An 18,792-nucleotide genomic window follows, 5' to 3' on the forward strand; every position below is an offset into this window, starting at 1 on the left:
CCACAGACCCCGTGTTCATTCCGCAGATCATCACAGAACACTGTGGGCCAGGCTCAGCGCAGGCTCTGGGAATGCGCAGTCACCTGCCTACATTTCCTTTCATTTTTATAGTTTCATTCTTGCAATCATTCTTTAACACACCTAGGGTTTATTTTGGAATATGATATAAGGTGAAGCTTTAAAATGATTTTCCTCCAACGGGACTGAGTACCTGTGAACTGTGATCTACGTCAGAATTTTCCAGAGTGATTCAACAGTATACTGGCACTGTAAGATGCTCAGGAGTCAAAAAGATCTGTAGTGAGAAAGTCTAGGAACTGCTGCATCCTCATAACCTTCTCAGAGATTCCCAGTGGATACAAACCTAGTAAAGGCTCTGAGGAGTCCTGCACGTGAGGATATCTTTAGGTCTTGTTTCCTAATTTTCTTTGACTGCCGAAGCCATTTTTAAGTTACGTCTATAAACACAAGGCAGAAAGCATCATCCACTTTGGAGTAAAGATGAAAATAGAGCAGAACTAAGACTGTGGCCTCCTCTGCTTCGGTTGCAGCTTCTACTCGCTTATGGATCTGGGGTCGTGGCCAGAAGATACGCACACAACCAGCTCTGCTCCAGGCCCTCAGCACTAAGCGCTCTGCCAGGAGCCACAAACCATGGGTGCCCCACGGAGGGTGAAGTGGCCTATCCGGCCTTGGGCTAAGACTTCACTGAGGAGCATTTGCTCTGGGCCTTGAAGGATGAGTAGGAGTATGTGATGGAGCTAGATCTCGTGAGGGCATGACCTCCAGCAGTGACAACCTGTCAGGGCAAAGACACAGACCCTGCCTCCAGAACCATGGGACAGAAAGAGCTGTATGAACAGACATGCCCGTGGGGAGCCAGGTGAGAACGCTAATGCCTATGACATGGGGCACAGTGGGTGTGGACGTGCAGCCAGAATAGGGCCTGGGAAGACGCCTGAACATTCACCTTCCAAGTTCAGGGTCTGCTTTGATGAGGCAGGGTCTCCTGGGGCCTCATTACGATAGTCAGCACAGACCACACATGGGATCCCCTCCTAGGGCCTCTCCTTCCTCAGGGAGTCTGCAAAGTTCCTTTCCTGTCTGAAACAAGTAACTGGGGAGTTGGAGTGGAGCAAGAGGAGAATGTGGGGAACCGAATTCCTAGGGATTAATTAGGGCCCTTCAGTGAGATCTGTTTCCCCTCTAGAGGCCAATTAGGGCATCTGAAAGCTTGGAAGAAGAAAGGTAAGTATGTGTGTATGTGCTCGAGGCAGGCCCATCCGTCCTGTGCTGGGCTGGTCCCTCTCCCCTCTCGGGGAGAGCAGGTCTCAGGGGCACCCTGTCCACTTACAGGAAAAGTACAAGTGCAAAGATAACCACAGAACAGTTTTCATCCTCTAAGAACAGGACTTCAGTGTTGCACTGTGTGAGGTGCATTATCATCATCACAGAAATCACCGTCCCCTGGGTAGCATTGTCCTACACTGAACCCTCTCTAGGGACCAGACTCTAGGCGAGGTTTGCATTCAGGAGCCAACAGCAATGCAAAAATGTTCCAGTTTTTCCACATCCCCACCAACACTTGCTATTTTCCGTGTGTGCGTGTTTCTTACCAACACCCATCCTAATTTGTGTGAAGTGGTTTCTCATTTTGGTTTTGATTTGCATTTCCCTGATAACTAGTTGAGTGTCTTTCCATGTGCTTATTTGCTATTTGTATATCTTCTTGAAGAAATGTCTATTTAATTCTTTTGCCCACCTTTGAATTGTGTTGTTAATTTTTTGGTTGTTAAGTTGTAGGAGTTCTTTATATATTCTGGATACTAATCCCTTGTCAGGTGTATGCTTTGCAAATATTTTCTCCCATTCTGGGGATTGGCTTCGTAGTGTCCTGTGATGCACAAAAGTTGAAATTATTGTTTTAATTGGGAGATACACAGAGACTGTGCGTCGTGGCAAGTGAGGCTGCAGGTGGGAAACATTATTGTTATTGTTGTTGCTGCTATTATTTCATGTCTGCTCCTGAAAAATGTTTAGGAGGGGCCACAGGGACACAGTGAGTGGGGTGGAACCAGCCTGGGATTCCGCAGCACCGCAATCTGCTGTGATTCAGTCAATGTTCCTTCTAGAAGAGGAACTAAAGATGAAAAGATGTCATGAGACTCTGCCAGGCACACAGGAAACCACAGCCCTGAACTGAAACTGAAACTGGTACCAGAAGAGAAGTTGCACAAGACAGAACTTCAGTAGTAACATGGTGATACTCGTGGAGTTGTTTATCGGGTGGTAGTGGAGTAAAGAGCAATAAATAAATAAATAAATAAATAAATAAATAAATAAATTCCCTCGCACATTCCCAGGTTAAATTCTAATAGCTTATGGAACTCAGAGGCAAGGCAACTTATTAAGTTGTCTTCTTTAGACCTTAAGGATTGTGGTCCCATAGAGGTCTAGACACCGATTTCCAGGACGAAGGCAAGTGCTGCAGATTGCATACCATTTAAATAGAAGAACATGAGTCACGATTCCAGTCGCTCAGGGCCAGTCAACAAGGAGACCGAGAGCCTTGCTATCATTCTGTTTCAGGAAACCCTTTCTGACCATAATACGATGGGCAAGACTTTGAAACACGGAATCCGAGAACAAATCATACCCTTGGCTGAACTGCATCAGCAGTTGAATTCCCAGCTACCTTGGGTTTTATGCAACAGAAAAACGGTTAAAGTTAGCATCACGAGTGGCAAAAACTTGAACCCTGGAAACTGGGATGAGAATATCTGTGATGAGACAGAGATAAAGACATCTGTCACCTGGGTCCCCCAGACACTTTCACTGTATGGTGTGTATGTCCCCAGCTGGACAAGCCAGGCAGGTCTTCGAAAGAAAATCTGGCAGGGGGGGGGGGGGGCGGTATGGGAAGGAAATAAGGAGCCTGGCCAGGCTGCTGAGGCCAGAAAGAGGAATACATGGGACCGTCTTTCGAGAAAGAGTAGAGGTTGTGGACACAGCCTATTAACCATATGGGGAAACTTCTCTACTTGGCTCCCCATTGTTGTGGAATGGCTGAGAAATAAAAGAACTGTAAGGCTTCGATGCCCACACAGGTTTGGGAAAGAACCCCCCTTGCTAAGCAGAAGCTAGAAGAAGAGCATGCTCGACTTTTATGACAGGAGTGTCTAGATACCAGAGGTAAATTTCCCGTGTGACTGATGTTACAATATTTGTCATGGCAGTGAGTTTTTAGGCAACAAGGGTTGAGAGGGTAGCAGTGTCAGACTTTTTCCTTGAAGGGGACTTCTGAGTTGCTACCACAGCAGAAAAGGGCAAGGCTGATTCACACCATCTGTCGGCAATCCTGGGGACATCTAGAAATACGGGAAGAAGAGACATAAGGGGAAAGACTGAATTTCTTGCTTGTCAAATACTTGAAGTCTCTGAGATTCAAAATTCTTTCAACTAATGGAACTGTGATCACAGTTATCTTCACAGTCTTGTGAGATTTGGGATTTACAACTTAAAAATTGAATAGAAAAATCCTTTATGTTTTAACTGCGAATTAAGGAAAGAATGTCACTATTTTATTACAATGGAGGAGAAACACCTAGGACTGTATTTTGAGATTTATTGTTCTATCTGGCTATCTGAACTGTCTACTTTTCCTTCTATTGTTACTGGCATTTGTGAGTAGATCAAGTTACACCTGTGAGTCAGGGTTCCCCAGCATTCTTTGGGTCCTGAAGACATGCCATTCTGGTGATGGCTGCTTTGACATCCTTGCTCCTCGGCGTGTAGATGAGAGGGTTGAGGACAGGGGTGAGGACAGCATACACCACATTGCCCATGATGTGAAAGTCGAGGGGCAGGTCAGCCCTGTAGGCCACATAGGCTGTGGCAATGGATGAATAGTAGGTGCCAACCACCAGGAGGTGGGAGCCGCAGGTAGAGAAGGCTTTCGAGCGTCCTTCTCGGGAGCTGCTGCGAAGCACTGCAGCCAGGATGTGGGCATAGGAGAGAAGCACCAGGAGAAGGGGCAGGAAGGATACCACCATGGCGATGCAGAAGCCCATGAAGGTCTGGGGCGTGGTGTCAGAGCAGGAGGCCTGGACCCCAGCCAAGTGGTCACAGAAGCAGTGAGAGATGTGAGCAGTGTTGTCAAAGGCCAAGTGGGAAGTCTGCACCACTGCGGGGATGGGCAGGAGGAGGGCAGGGAGCCAGGCACAGGCTGCCAGGGCGGCACTGGTGCGCGAGGTCATGAGGACAGGGTAGCGCAGGGGGCGGCAGATAGCCACACAGCGGTCATAGGCCACGGCCACCAGGACGAAGGCTTCTGAGCAGGAGAAGCTGTGGAAGTGGTGCCTCTGCAGGAAGCAGGCGGGCAAGCGGAGGAAGCGGTCCCCAAGCAAGAGGAGGGACAGCATCTTGGGGACGGTGGTCAGGTGAAGAGGATGTCCAGGGCCGAGAGACTGATCAGGAAGAAGTACATGCGCTTGTGGAGGCTGGGATCTGCCACCACAGCCACCAGCATCAGGGCGTTTCCCAGCAGGATGAGCAGGTAGATTAAGAGGAAAACCAAGAAGACAGGGAGGAAGAAGGATTCATACAGAGATAGAATGCCCCCCAGTTAGAAGACAGGTGAGTAGTCCTCTGATCCATTACAGATGGCTTCCATCATGGGTCAGGCCTGGATGTCCACTGTTCTGGAAACCAGAACAGTCAGGGAAACATTAACTAGAACATTCCTCTTTTTCTTTTCAACTGTGTATCTCAATCCCAGCAGTTTCTTCGTGTCTAGAATTTCATTGCACAATTAAGAAGCCCAGGATGGTGAGGTGTCTAATGAGCAATGCTTGAAAGAGCTGGTCCTGCCTGGTGGGGAAGAGAGAAAGACACAAACCCATGAAGGGCTGTCCAAACCCCACATATGGAATAAGTCTTATAATTAGAACTATCCCAGAAGGCACAAAATTGACGTGAAAATTAGTAAATTCCATATAACTAGAGGTATGCAAGGCTGGGGCCTTTTTGGTTGAAATGCTACAGAGAAGTTTTAATATTAGGGTAGGTGCTAGATTACAAAATCTTTACGCAGTCTTCTAACCCTAGATCCATTGGTCTAAAAGAAAAAAAAAAAAAAGCAACAGGGGCACCTGGGTGGCTCAGTTGGTTAAGTGTCTGCTTTTGGCTCATATCATGATCCTGTGGTCCTGGGATCGAGCCCTGCGTTGGACTCCCTGCTCCTCAGGAGTCAGCTTCTCCCTCTCCCTCTGCCTGCCATTCCCCCAGCTTGTGTTCTCTCTCTCTCTGTCAAATAAATAAATAAAAATCTTAAAAAAAAAAGTAACATAAATGAACCACATCAATCAGATTGTGGAATTTAGTGGGCAAACTTATTCCATCTGAGAAGAAAAGTCTTGAGAAGCATCCATTTCAGTTCAAATGTCAATTAAAAATGAAGCTGCTTCTTTGTTAGTTCAGTAGCTCTTTTAAGGGGGTCTCATGGGGTAGCCTAGTTCCTGCCACCACGGATGGAGGAACATTCTGGGTATGGAAATGTTTATGGGACCCTCACCAGACTTTGCCCACTGTTAGCACTAGAATCTTGAGTTCAGTCATTTGGCATAAGACCATCCAGTCTGGGGATCTCTACACGGCAGTTCCTGGGTGGAGTTCTTTCACCTGAGACCTCAGAAAGATAACAAGATCACTGGTTGAGGATGACGAAGCTAAAGCCTGCAGTGAAAACTACATACTTTGTAATAAAGTTCCCTTGATTCTACCTTCCTATCTCTGAGCCTAAGGCTGTCAGTGGCTTCTGATAGAGGCTTCGAGCTCATGAGCTCTACAGGACTGGTGGGAACACTTCTTTGGAGACTTCGAGAGAACCATTTCTGTACAGCTCTGGATTCGATTCCTCTTCTACACCCCACTCATTGTCTCACTCCATCTGGACTGGGATATTGTGTCTCTTGAATCAGCATCCCTTGTCTCTATATTTCCATTCCCTTGAGGATTCCCTTTCTGGGCCATCTTATTATGGTATTGATAGGGAGAGCGACTGCCTCCAAGGAACACTACCAACCGCTGTCTCAACCCAAGAATGGCTTCCCTGTCTCTGGAGCCGCTAGTGGGGCCCTCCATCTGTCTCTGTCTAACCTGGGTGCCTGTGACCTGTCTTTGCATCCTGGCTCTTTGTCATATCCAGGGTGCAACCAGAACTGATTTTCCCAGAGCTGCCTGGTTTTAGTCCTGAAATTTCCATGCCCCAGGGAAATTGCTCTGTCCTCAGCAAACCCAAATGTTTGTTACCCCAGAAGGGTAGAGGTACTGTATGTGACTTTGGGGGAAGGAGTCAGTTCCTGAATGGAATCCAAGTTGAAAATGAATTCTCCCTATTGGGAAAAAAAAAAAAACAACAACAAAAATATAAAAAAACCCCAGCCTCCAGGGACCTTCCATATGTCTTCCCCTTTCGTAGCTGCCGCAGCTTGGCAGGTGTTACTCATTAGCCATTTTACGCCCAGCACCCCGGAGGCTTCCTTTCTTGGCCTCAGTTCAGAGGGCACTGCAGAGAACTGGGAAGACTCAGAACCAGTGTCAGGAGAGCTGGCGGATCGCTCTGCAGGGAGTCACTCTGCTCCCCAGAGGCGGTTGAAGAAGGTCACCACTCAACCGTGGCACCCCCCCACCCCACCCCGAGACCCGAAGGGTGGCTCTGCAACCCCCGGAACTGAGCTGCAAGAGCTGTTGGCTCGCCCTTTACCTTGACTCAGTGATCGGGGGCCAGGGTATGCTGACATTCAGATCACTGCCTCGCTGTCCCAACCACGGCGTGAGCAGTACCCCCTTGGTTTTCCAAGACCACCTCCAGCTTCTCTCTCTCTTAACAAAACCCTTCTCATGTCGCAGAATGTGTAAGAGCGGAAAGGGCCCTGCAGATTGGCCAGTCCCCGGTCCTTTCTTCACAAACGAAGAATCGACAGGGCTGGGGCTGGAGAGCAGGCCCAGGGCAACAGGAGCCCGCTGCCAGGCTTGGTCCTGGAAAGCAGGCCTCCGGGCTCTGGCCTTGGCCTCCATCCACCAAGCTGGGACACCTGGAGAACTGGGAAGCTCTGCTTTCCACCTAGGGAAAAATAGGCCAAAGGTTTTATTTTCCTCTCTCCCTTTCATAGGCTGATGTCAGAGACAGCTATAAATTTCTATTTTCTTCTGAGGGTGTTTTCCAACAGTTTCAGATGGGCTGGTTACCAAACGGAGGCTCTACATGGCTAGAAAAATGCTCATTTCAAGAAATGCCTTAAGGAAGAGATGGACTGGGCCCAGCTGTGAGGAGAACGTCACGGTAGCCAGGCCCCACGTCCTGAGCAGAAATGTTATGTGCCCCGCGCCTGGTACCACCAGCTCCTCAGAGAGTCTCAACAAACATTTTTTAATAAATGAATTTATGACCGAAACAGTTCGCCTGAGTGAAACCCAACTTTTTCCCCTAATGGGCTGGTCAGCAGGGTTTTCTCTTTTCTCCCTCATTTCTTTGAAATGAATCCAAACCGTGTTCCCTGCGAGTCGCTGCGAGTCTGAGCGGCCGTGCCCTCCTCAGACTGGGCCCCTGGGAATGGCACATGCAGGATTTGCTGGGCAATCACAGAACATCAGAGCCAGAAGCCTCCTGAAACACCAGGTGGGTAGTCCGATCCCCATCTCTCTCCCCAACTTTCAAATTTAAAAAGCCCAAAGAAGGGGGTGACTTGCTCAAGGTCACACAGGTGTTGGTGGCAGAACTGCGCTAGCAGCCACATTCCTGGCTCCTTGCCCAGGCCCGCTAAGGGGTCACCTTGGGAGAGGCACCGAAGCTTCCCCGTCTGGAGGCCCAGATCATTCTGGGGTTGTCATCCATGTTTCCCTCATTGGCCTGTGGGTTGCTTGGGGCTGGAGATTGACTTTGACTCCTCTCTTAGAAAGCCAGTGTCTTCAGTGGGACCCATCTTGCTTCTTGGTGATTCCACAGACACTGGAGCATGGCTGTCCCCACAACCTCAGAGAATCCTCTCCAGCATTCCTGCAGAATCAGACAACACTCGACTTTATGGAGACCTCCTGGTCCTGCTCCCTTATTGTTGCTGATAGCAAGGGAGAGGCCCAGAGGGGGGCTATGACCTGGCTAAAATCACATGGCAAATCAGCAGCAGAACCAGCCTGCCCAGGATGCTACAAATTGGGGCAGAAAGATTTTAGCCCAACTCCCTTCTCTTAGAGCCCTTCTCAAGCGGGGTGAGAGTCTCTACCTGCTTGCCCCCTAAAGCCTGACCTCCCAGAACCTTGTCCTTCCTTGGGCTCTGACCAGCTCTGGGCACTGCCTTTGAACCCAAGACCTCTGCAGGTGGCCCAGCTCACCGGCAACCCAGGCCACTTCAGCTTCTCCCTCCACTCCCCAGGCCAGCGCTGCCTCAGTGGGGAGAACCAGGTTGGGGCTGAGCCTGGCCCCATTAAACCTCCAGGCGCTGCCCGTCACTAGGCGTCTGGGGCTCTCCCCCTCGAGATCCCATTCTGCTGAGGCCCTGGGTAATGTTTTTCTGGGGACTCCCAAGTGGCCGATTAACAGCTACCACTGGGCTTTGCTGATATGGAACAATAAGAGTAACAGTCCTCACTGGGGCTCGGAACTCTGTGGTCTGTGGATGTTTTCCCAGCTATCGAGCAACAACTGGGAGCCCCATGTGACATGAGGAAACTGGGGCTCAGAGGTGGAAGGAATTGCCCCATCACATGGCAAGCCAAGGGCCGGGGCGGATCTGAGGTCTCACATTTTCTCAGGCTAGCCTCTGAGCCAAGGACACACAGAAGGAAAAGTCTGTGAAAATTCTCTATGTAAGTGTGAAGTCCGTCCTGTGCTCTTGGCCAGGGGGTGGGAGCGGAGCTTTGAGTGTTTTGAAGCTAGAGGAACAAGTGTGACAGAGCAGGGAGCCACTCCGTTTCCCAGATCTTCACTCTCTCACACTCACCTGCCCTCTTTTGCTCACTCTTGCTCTTTATGTGAGACACATTATAACTCAGGCCAACCTCCTCCAGGAAGCCCTCTTCCTCTAGCCCCCAGCACTCTTGCTCTCCTCTGGATTAACCAGGCCCGGCTGCCTATGCTGCTTATTTTTTCAAAATTAGAATGGAGGCTCACTATTCATTCCCTATTGAATGAAGCTGGCTGTGTGCCGGCCGCCCGATCACAGTGAATCGACATAGTCTAGTAGGGATAGCCAATGACAACACTGACCGGCAATTCTATCCAGTGTGATGTGTACTACTATAGAGTTGAACGGCTCAGAAGAGGGAACAATGCAGGCTTGCATCATGGAAGACATCTTTTGGGTTGGTTATGAATTATAAGCAGATGAGGAGAGCCCTCAAGGCCAATAAGGCAGGGACAAAGTCAGGAAGGGCTGAAAAAGCAGGAGGTGTGTTCAAGGGGCAGACAGAGGAGTATTGGGGATGCAGAACAGAGGGAGAGACTGGGAGTCTCAAAAAGGGAAGCTACAGAGGTCGGCAGGGGCCAGAGAGAGAAGGGGCTCAAATTCCAGACCGCAGAATAACAACTCAGCACAAGACACGGGAGAGCCAGGACCAGCCTTCAGGCAGGGGACTAACAGTCAGCTGCCTGTTCCAAAAAGATCACCCCGACTGCCACGTGGAGAGCAGATTCTCGTGGGAGAGGCTAGAGGCAGGGAGACCAGCGGGGAGCTGGGTCGCAAGAAGAGGAATAGGGAGAAGTAACAGTATTCCCGATGACGGAAGCCGCTGCCTTTCCTGAGCGCTTACTTGTGCCAATGATGTGCCCAGGTGGTCACCTGCTTCATCTCAGCTCATCTGAGTGGTGGTTTTCATTACCCTTGCTGTATAGACGATGAAGCTCAGAAAGGTTAAGTCACGAAGCCTGCTTTGGCCCCTCCTCTGGACCCACAGGGAGACACTGTTAGAATTCTATCCATCTCCAAGGCCCACGCCTTTTACTACCCAGGATCAGAGAAATCTGCAAGGGGCAGACTGGCCAAAATGTGATAACTGCCTATGAAAGAGTCCAGGCATCCTGGCTTGGGTGACAAGGCAGATGGCGGTGGGTGGTGGGCAGTGCAGGTGGGAAGACAAGTTTTCAGAGGAAGATAAGGAGTTCCGTTTAGGACGTATTGTATCTGAGGAGCCAGTGGGACATCCAAGTGGGGATGTCCAGCAGATGTTTGAGGGTTTAAGTCTGGAGCCCAGGAGAAAGAGAGCTGAGTTGTAAAGACTTGGGGTTGAGGGGGGAGCCTTTGTTTTTACAGAGCTAGGGAGAGAGTGTAGAGCGAGAAGGACAGAACCTCGGAGGAAACCAGCACGAGATGGGGGCAGAACAAGAAGGGTCTGCAAAAGATGCTGAGAACAAAAAAAGAAACGCCCAGAGAGAATGCAGCCACCATGATATCACAGAGGAGCTAGCTCCAAACGGCCTGCGCGGCCAGCAGCAGTAAAGCCGCGGAAGGGACCAGAGGTTGAGAAGCGGGGAGCGTCCGGGAGCCCAGTAAGGAAGAGACCACTGGCGACGCTGGGGTGAACAGGTCCAGAGGAACAGCGGGCGTGGGAGGTTGGGGGCTGAGTAAGTGGAGAGAGGGGTAGACGGCATTTTCAAGAGGCTTGGCTGTGAAGAGAAGTGTGTCGTTGGAGGGCAATGAGGGGTCAGGGAGGATTTTGTTGTATTTTTAAAGTGGAGATAACTTGAGCAGATTTCCCAGCATTTGTTGGTGGAGATAAGCCAGTAGAGAGGGACAAGAGGAAGGATGGTCGACAGAGGAGAGGAGCTTCTGAGCCCAGAGTCTAGACTTCGTGGTGAGTTAGGTGGGAGAAGGGGTTAAAAAAAGGAGGGGTGTAAAAGCAAGTTTGCAGATTTAGTGGTGCGGGGCACGGGGGGGGGGGGGTCTCATTTCAGACCAGAATGGTGGGTAAATTCCGTGAAGATGCGGAGGTTGTAGGGAGTTTGTTCTCTCCACCCAATGGGACCTGGAGCCTGTATAGCGGGGCGGGCTCAGATCTTGGCACCAGACCGGAGCCAGACTCAAGCCTGGCATTTAGCTTCGTGAGGCTGAGCTCCCTCTTCTGTACGATGGGGGTTTGTCCATTGAGTGAGGAGCTCTCGAGTGCAAGCTCTTTGCTCATGAGGTGCAGGTTGAGAAGAGGAGAAAGGTGCAAGCTGGTGTCGTAAGCATTCTCCACCCAGATTGCCCAAGCCCTGTCCCTCTCTCCTGGGGCCACCAGGAGGCCCGTAACATTCACAGGCCAGACCTCTCCCTCCTTAGAAAGTGGGGAGGTCCAGATGTGTCTCCAGGTGGAGCCCGTGCATCTCAGGAACTTTTTTGAGCTCGGAAGAGAAAACAGCCCGGCCCCTCTGAAGTTCCCACCTGCACAGAGGCCAGCAGCCGCGCCTCTCTGCCCTGGAAAGTCGGTGACACTCTGTCTCCCTGTCTCGCCCCTACCGCTCCTCACCCTCACGGCGTAAAGCTCCAGCAGACTCGAGAGGCTGGAAAAGGAAAGTGCCAAGGAGGAAAGGGAAGGTATAAATACATTCAGGGAGAACCTAGGCTGCCTTGCCAGCTGTGGGCAGGAGGCCATGGAGCGGGACTCTCCTAGAAGGAGAGTCCAGAATCAGGACCCAGGGTTGGGGTCTCCGACCCTCTCATCACTATCTTTCCCACCACCAGGAGGCAGTGATGCATCAGCTTTGGGGGCCTAATGCCCGGGGGCGGCGGGGGGGGCGGCGGTTAAAATCCTAGCTCCTCCACCTACCAGCTCCACTTGGGCAAAAGACTGCCTTCTCTCTGCTTCTGTCTCCCCTGAGTGAGTGGGGGTAACAGCACCAGCACAGTGAAGGTTTGGTGAGATACTCTAGGTGAGAGTATTTTGCAAAATGTGAAGGCTTGTGAAGTTTTCTATCACTGTCCCCTGGAGGTCTTCTCCTCTGAGGTTTTTCACCCTAGAAGGCTGGAGGCAGAGGAACTGGCTGATGAAAAGTTCCCTGAGGGTATGGCCAGCTTGTTCAATGCTCACTGACCAGGGTCACATAGAGAACCAGGATATGATCCAGACCTCGTCCATTTTCTTCCTGAGTCAGGAAACACTTGGGGGAGGGGGCAGTTGGCAGTGGTCCTTGCAGGGTGAGTGCTAATTCTGTGACAAAGGGAGGAAGGGCATTTGACCAGGGGGACACTGCATGTGTATGGGTACCAAGACATGAGTGTGTGTGGTATGCTCTGGGCGGAGGACCAGGGTAGGTGGGGAGACCAGTAAGGTAGGTCATAGGTATGTGACGACAAACAACAATTTTTAGCTAAAAAATAAGCTTTGCTCTGATGAGCAGGGCTGGGTGCCATGAGATTGGGGTTTGGAAGGATGACTCTGGGAGAATGGGGGAGATGAATTCGAACAAGGAAACTGGAGTCACAGAAGAAAACGGGGACTGCAAGAGTCTGGAAGAATGAGGAATGGACTCTGAGCTAAGGGGGACAGGGAGGAGAAGACAGGAATGTGAAGGACAGAGCTGCCGTGGGCTGTGGGGAGGGATGGGGGTCAGGGATGGACCTGACTCCGGTGAGACTGGGTTTCAGTAGAGGCCTAGGAGGGAACTAGGAGGGGCAGGTCTCCAGGCCAACAGTTGCTCTTGCTGAGCCAGGGGTGCCTGGGGGACCCCAGGAACAGGTGGACATCAGGAGGGTGTCTGGGCTGGGGCAAAATCTAGGAATCACCTGCTGGGGTTCAAGCTCTTTCTGTTGTGGGAGGGAAACCTGAGATTTGAGGAGGAAAGTGACACACCCAAGGTCATTCAGACGGTGATCAGTAGAATAGGCGTGGACCCCTGTCAAAAGTGCTTAGCTCCGTACTCAACTCTATTCAAGCCCATGGTTTAGGGACTGGTAGACAGATGACTGAGTCCTCAAACTAGCCCTCTGAGATAGTTAAGTGCCATGATTCTGAGCACAAGTTCTGGAGCCAGACTGTCTAGGTTAAATCCTGGTTCTGCCTCTTAACGGCTGTGTACCCTTGGGCAAGTCTCCTCACATCTCTGTGCCTCAACTTCCTCATCTGTAAACTGGGGGCTCTAATGGGTAGTTGGGAACATTAACTGAGTCCGTGCAAGGAAAGTACTTAGAACAGTGTTTGGCATGTGATTCATGAATGCCAGTCATATTGATTGTATCCATTTTATAGCTGACAAAACTGAGGCTTAGAAGAATGAAGTGGATGGGGCGCCTGGGTGGTGTAGTCAGTTAAGCTACTGACTCTTGGTTTCAGCTCAGGTCGTGACCCCGGGGTCATGAGATTGAGCCCCGTGTCGGGCTCTGTGCTTAGAGCGGAGTCCGCTTGGGACTCTCTGTCCCTCTCCCTCTGCCCCTCCTCCCCTGCTCACTCTCTCTCTTTCTAAAATAAATAAATAAATCTTTAAAAAATAAAAGAAGAAGAGTGAAGTGGCTGTCCGATTCCACATGGCTGGTTGTTGGCAGAGCTCAGGCCTAAGTGACTCCAAAGACTGGATTGGTTTGCTTATGCTGAACTGCCTCTCCTTGTGGCTATTTCTGGAAGACGGTTCGATGTTTTCAACTCAAGAGACAGGAGTCTGCAACCTAAGGACCCCTAGGAAGGGATTCTGTGGGCCTGGGCTGGGATTTGCTGGAAAGATCCACCCCTGCCCTTGCCAGAGACCAGGTCTGCTCCATTTGGGATAGCTCAGGCCTGGTGTCTCCCTTCCCCCAGGAAGACGCATCTGTGTTTCACCCAGAGGACAAAAAAAGGGCAGGCCTTTAAATAAGGACAGCGTCACTTTGACAGTGAGAGTGTTTTAGGCATGAGTGCCAGAACAGTCGGAGCGAGTGAAGCTAGGAAGAGTGTGTGCAGAGTGGGGAGGGTAGGTGTGTTTGGCTGGAGTGGGAGAAGGAGAGAACCAAACAAAATGCAAACTGACAATGCTCCAGATAAACGGCACTGAGTTAGAGCAGAGGCCAGTTGTGTGTCCTGCCCTGGCCCAGACTGGGCCCAAACGCCAGACAGAATGCTCTTTGCCCCAGCAATCCTCACCTGAGCATCTGCGGAGGGCCGGCCGGCTGAGATCAGCTGCGTGTGCACTCGGCTTCCTGCCTTCCCCATCTGCAGGCTCGCAAGCCCATCAGGGAGGAAGTGACTCATCTTCCTAGATGAAGCATGCGGCATGCTTCCCCAGCAGCTGTCATAAACTCTGCCCAAGTCCCAGAAATGAAGCCCAGGGAATAAAGGGCCCTCGGGTTTCTGTAGATCACCGGTGCCGTGCTGCGCATGCGCCCTCCGGAGCCAGTGCCTCAAAAGAATACAATACTGGTGATGCTGATTGAGCACCCACCAGGCACTCTGCGAAGACTGCCGCTTATGAGCCCCATCCTGCAGATGAGAACACAGAGGCAACAAGAATTGAGTAACACACGGATATGGGGTTTCCCTTTGGGAAGACGAAACAGTTGTGGAGACAGGTGGTGGGGCTGGCTGCGCAAATCTGTGAATGCACTTCATGTCCCCGGATGGTACACGTACGATGGTTAAAAGGGTAAATTTTAGGCTGTGTCTATTTTACCACAATGCAAAAAAACTTACAAACAAGCAGAGAAGTAATCCAGCTACCAGGTGGAGAAGCCAGGAGTCATGCCCAGTGGTCCTGCCCCCAAAGCCTTGTCCTTGACCATCCGCTATTTTGTCTCATTTGCAAAGGGGAGACACTGATCTGAGAGACAGGGGCACTTGCTCCCGAGGACGCTGGGGAGAGCGGGACAGGGCTGAGTTTTAAGCAGGGAGGGGCATGGTCAAATTTAAGGGTTGGCAAGTTCCCTCAGGCTGGAAGGAAGATGGGCTGGAGGTTGGGGAGGAGGCTGGAGCAGGGCCCAGGCAAGAGCGTCTGGTGGTCTTGAGGGTGGGGCCGGCCGGATGGGAGAACGGGGCCGGCTTGAAGGACTTGTGGAGCGAATAGGCAGTTGTGGAAGGGAGGGGAGAGGCAGGGGCAGGCTGTGACTGCTTTCGCTGGGCTCCCCCCAGCCTGTCCACTTCAGCCTCCTGGGGCGGTGGGCCTCTGCCCCCTTTCCCTGACTGGAGGAGTCTCGGAGGAAAAGCCTGGGGCACCGACCTGCTCTCTGGCCCCCAGGGGGCAGTGTTGCAAAGTCGTCTGGGAGTTGGAACCCTTGCTTGGAACTCCCTGCAGTCAGGGGCTGGGGCTGGCTCCCCTCCGGCTCCTCTCCCAGCCTTTACTGCGTCCCTCCCCCACGTCCTCTCTCCCAGGAGCCAAATTATTAATAACCATAATCCCTCATGTCCCACACCTGACACTTTACAAAAGCAGTGGTACATCCGTTAGCTCACGTGGTTCTTCCCCAAAGACTGGGGTGGAGCAGAATGAGATCCTTCTTTTTATTGCCCCACCCCCCCGACCATTATCTAAGGAAACTGAGGACCAGGCAGAAATAGGATCTGACCAACGCCAGTGTGTTGGTGGCAGAGCCAGGGCTGGGAGCCACGGGCCAGCCAGCACCCAGTCTGGACCCCGTGAGAGGGTATAGCCCTGCCGTGCCCGTAGAATGACAGCTGCTAACAAGGGCCCCCCCCAGCCAGCCTGCAGAGCCCTAACTTTGCCCTTGAGCTCCCTCCCACCTCAGGGGCCCTTCTTGGTGATTTATTCCCGTGGGGTTGTCAGTCAGGTCAGACCTGCCATGATTTACTTCCTCCTCATCCTCTGCTTGCAGAATTACAAGAATCACCCTATTACCATTGTCACCCTATTAATAATGGCTCATTATTAATGCTCAGCTCTTAGAACTTAGCAAGCGCTAATCCATCCATTAGCTCCTCTGAGCCTTATGACAGCGCTGAGAAGGTATTTCACAGACAAGGGCACTGAAGATCAGAGAGGGCAAGTGACTAGCCTCAGGTCACCCAGTTAGGCCTTGGGAGAGATTACAAGAGATTACAACCTCCTATGCACATACCAAGGTGAAGATAGGGCGAGATAGTTGAGGCTTATTGCGACTTTGCCTCAAGGGGTCCTGTTATCTTGATTTTACAGATGAGGAGATTGAGTCTCAAAAATCTACTGCATCAGGGGCACCTGGGTGGCTCAGTCGCTGAGTGTCTGCCTTCGGCTCCAGACATGATCCCAGGGTCCTGGGATCGAGGCCCACGTCGGGCCCCCTGCTCAGCGGGAGGCCTGCTTCTCCTTCTCCCACTCCCCCTGCTTGTGTTCCTGCTCTCACTATGTCTCTGTCTGTCAAATAAAGAAATAAAATGTTTTAAAAAAAAAATCTACTGTATCAGGATTGACCTGTCTGATGCCCAAGCTCATGCTCTTTCTGGGGCCTGGGGCTGCCACATTCAGGGAGGGATGCAGAGTTTCTAGCATAGTACATATTCTCTCCAGCCTGGAGGGAGAACCTGGTGGGAGGTGGATGCCGTTGGACCCAGGGGAAAGCTGCTGTTGGGGCAAAAGGGCTTGCCAAGGAGGAACCTCCAGGGGAGTGTAAGCTGTAGAGAGAGCATGCTGTGCAAGGCTGGGTGGGCTGCAGGAGCTAGTGGCTGTGCTGAGCCAAGGTGGGCCGGGCTGAGTGGCCAGGCCATGCACCCACCTGCCTGCAGACCTGCGCTTCTCCTCGCATGATTCGGAAATTTTCTGTCTTGATCCAAGAGCTGTGCCAACAAAGAGGGATAAAATCCTGAACCCTTGGCAGGCTGGGGTCTTTTTCTCATCCACCAGAGAGAGAAACTGAAGCCTAAGGAGAGACAATGACTTCCCTGTGGTCTCTCCAGGCCTCAGTCTCCCAGTCGGAGCAAGGGAAGGATTGAATGAAATGTGCTCCAGTTTCCTTCCTGCTCTGACCTTCTAGGTACCATGCGTCCATCTTTGCTGTCCTTGGCTCGGATCCCGGCCCCTGCTGTCTGTTTGACTTGTAGCTCTGGGCAAGACACAAGGACTCTCTGAGTGTCAGGGTCCTCATGGGTGAAATAAGTATGACACAGCCCTCCTTGAGCAGATTAAATGAGCCATGCATGGGAGCATGGCTGTGTAGCTTGGGTTCTGACCCCAGGCAGCGTCTGGGGGTGGGGAAGGCTCGAACTCTGACTGAGGTCCTCACTTGTCTGCGCAGCCAAAGGCTCATTTATAGACATCCGGCTCCTGGCTGCCAGGCTGAAGGGAAGTGGGAGCAGAGGTGCTGAGATGGCAGTTTGGAGCCTTTTTCAGGAAGGAGCCTCTGGCTACTCTTCCCCTTGCTACCGCTGCCTCCCCATCTTCTGGGCCTTCTCACAGTGACACTCATGACAGTCCCGAAGGTGGGAGGTGGGAGGTGATGGTCTCCATTTAACAGATGAGAAGACTGAGACCCAGAGAGGAGGGAGGACTTGCTGCAAATCCCATGGCTAGTTAGTGACAGAGCTGTGACCAGAACTGAGGTCTCCGGTCCGGAGCTCAGCACTATTCTGTTACACCCAAATTCAGATAGTTCTATAAAATGAAGACTGTCCTATTTTTCTGGGTTTGCAAACCCCCTACATGGGTTGACTTATTAAAGAAGGGAAGGGCCTGGGTTCTGCAAACAGCCCAAGGTTTTACGAACAGCATCAGGCTCGGCATGAGACGCAAGACTGTGCACGCATCATGGGGCCTCAGAAGTTCTGCGAGCCATGCTGGGCTTTGCCAACAGCGTGGGACTCTAAAAAAGGCATCAAGTTTTGCAAACTGTGGGAATCTGCAGATGGTGTTGCAATCTACACACACCATGGGGCTCTGTAAAATGCACCGGGTTCGGCAAACACCATGTTGGCAAGTGGTAAGGCAGGGGTGCAAAGCAGGTTGGTTGAACAAGCTGGGGCTACCCATGATGGGACGTCACAGAGGGATTAGCCCAAGAGCCCCCGAAGGCCCGTTAGCCTAATTCCCAGACGCTGCTGGGTAGCTGACCCTTATTCCAATTCCATAGATGAGTTCAGGAATATTCTCCGACCGGGCTACGTCAACCTGGGGAGGCCGAAGAGATAAATGAAGAGCACTCATGTCGGAGGTTATGGTATGTTCCACGCCTTGGGGAGCGTTGTGCATTGTTTCACTCAAAGACTGATGAGCTGAACTTAGCCAGCCAAGCTGGGCCCGACAGGTACCCAGAGCAATCCACGTATAGAACTTTTTCAGCCTCTGAAGCCAAGATGGAGGCAACTGAGTTTCCAGAAAGCCTAAAGGGACCTTCTCTCTCTTAACCATGCACCTGCAATTTGGAGTCTGAAGTTGGCACCTCTGCCAGTCTCTGTGAAGACTCGCACTACTGACTTCAGTAATACACAGAAATAGAACCAATTTGGTTTTCTCAAGCAGGAGCAGGGCCTGGTCTTTATATCAATCTGAGCCAACGATTGACCTTTCCTAGTATGGTGGTCATGCATTCACATTCCTGGTTTCTCAAAGACAGTCAGGCAATGAGTATCTATGGAGGGCCACTATGTGCCAGGCTGTACACTGATTATTTCAAAGACTCCCTGCTTCCCACCAGCTCCCTCATATAGCCCCCGGGAGCCAAGTGGGGTCCATGGATATTTCTCTTATCACTGTACCCTGAAAGTTGGATTCCAAATCCACATCCCCATTTCATGCAAAGACCTTATTCCTAGACCTGGGTCAAGTTCACTTCTGTATCTTGGATCTGGGGAAACCCAGAGGTCTTCCTCAGAAAATGCAGCCTGGGTGGAAGAAAAAGCCTGGTTCTAGCACCAAAGGTTCAAGGCATG

At 51.4% G+C, this 18,792-nt stretch overlaps 1 protein-coding gene and 1 long non-coding RNA gene across 2 annotated transcripts; both read right to left on the reverse strand.

Moving 5' to 3' along the window:
- Positions 1-3,710: 3,710 nt before the first annotated feature.
- On the reverse strand, positions 3,711-4,672 carry OR2AT4 (olfactory receptor family 2 subfamily AT member 4). The gene is given in 2 exon segments (XM_025848624.2): positions 3,711-4,438; positions 4,441-4,672. Coding segments are annotated over 2 exon segments (960 nt in total).
- Positions 4,673-7,528: 2,856 nt separating this feature from the next.
- LOC141370465 (uncharacterized) lies at positions 7,529-16,274 on the reverse strand. Its single transcript, XR_012374509.1, has 3 exons — positions 16,011-16,274; positions 14,086-14,421; positions 7,529-8,056 (listed from the first exon to the last, which is right to left on the reverse strand). It is a non-coding gene; the product is annotated as an uncharacterized lncRNA (long non-coding RNA).
- Between the last annotated feature and the right edge of the window lie 2,518 nt (positions 16,275-18,792).

The sequence above is a fragment of the Callorhinus ursinus genome, unplaced genomic scaffold, assembly GCF_003265705.2.
Source record: "Callorhinus ursinus isolate GAN/ISIS: 27379988/994484 unplaced genomic scaffold, GSC_fseal_2.0 scaffold35, whole genome shotgun sequence".
In the NCBI taxonomy this organism is placed as follows: domain Eukaryota; kingdom Metazoa; phylum Chordata; class Mammalia; order Carnivora; family Otariidae; genus Callorhinus; species Callorhinus ursinus.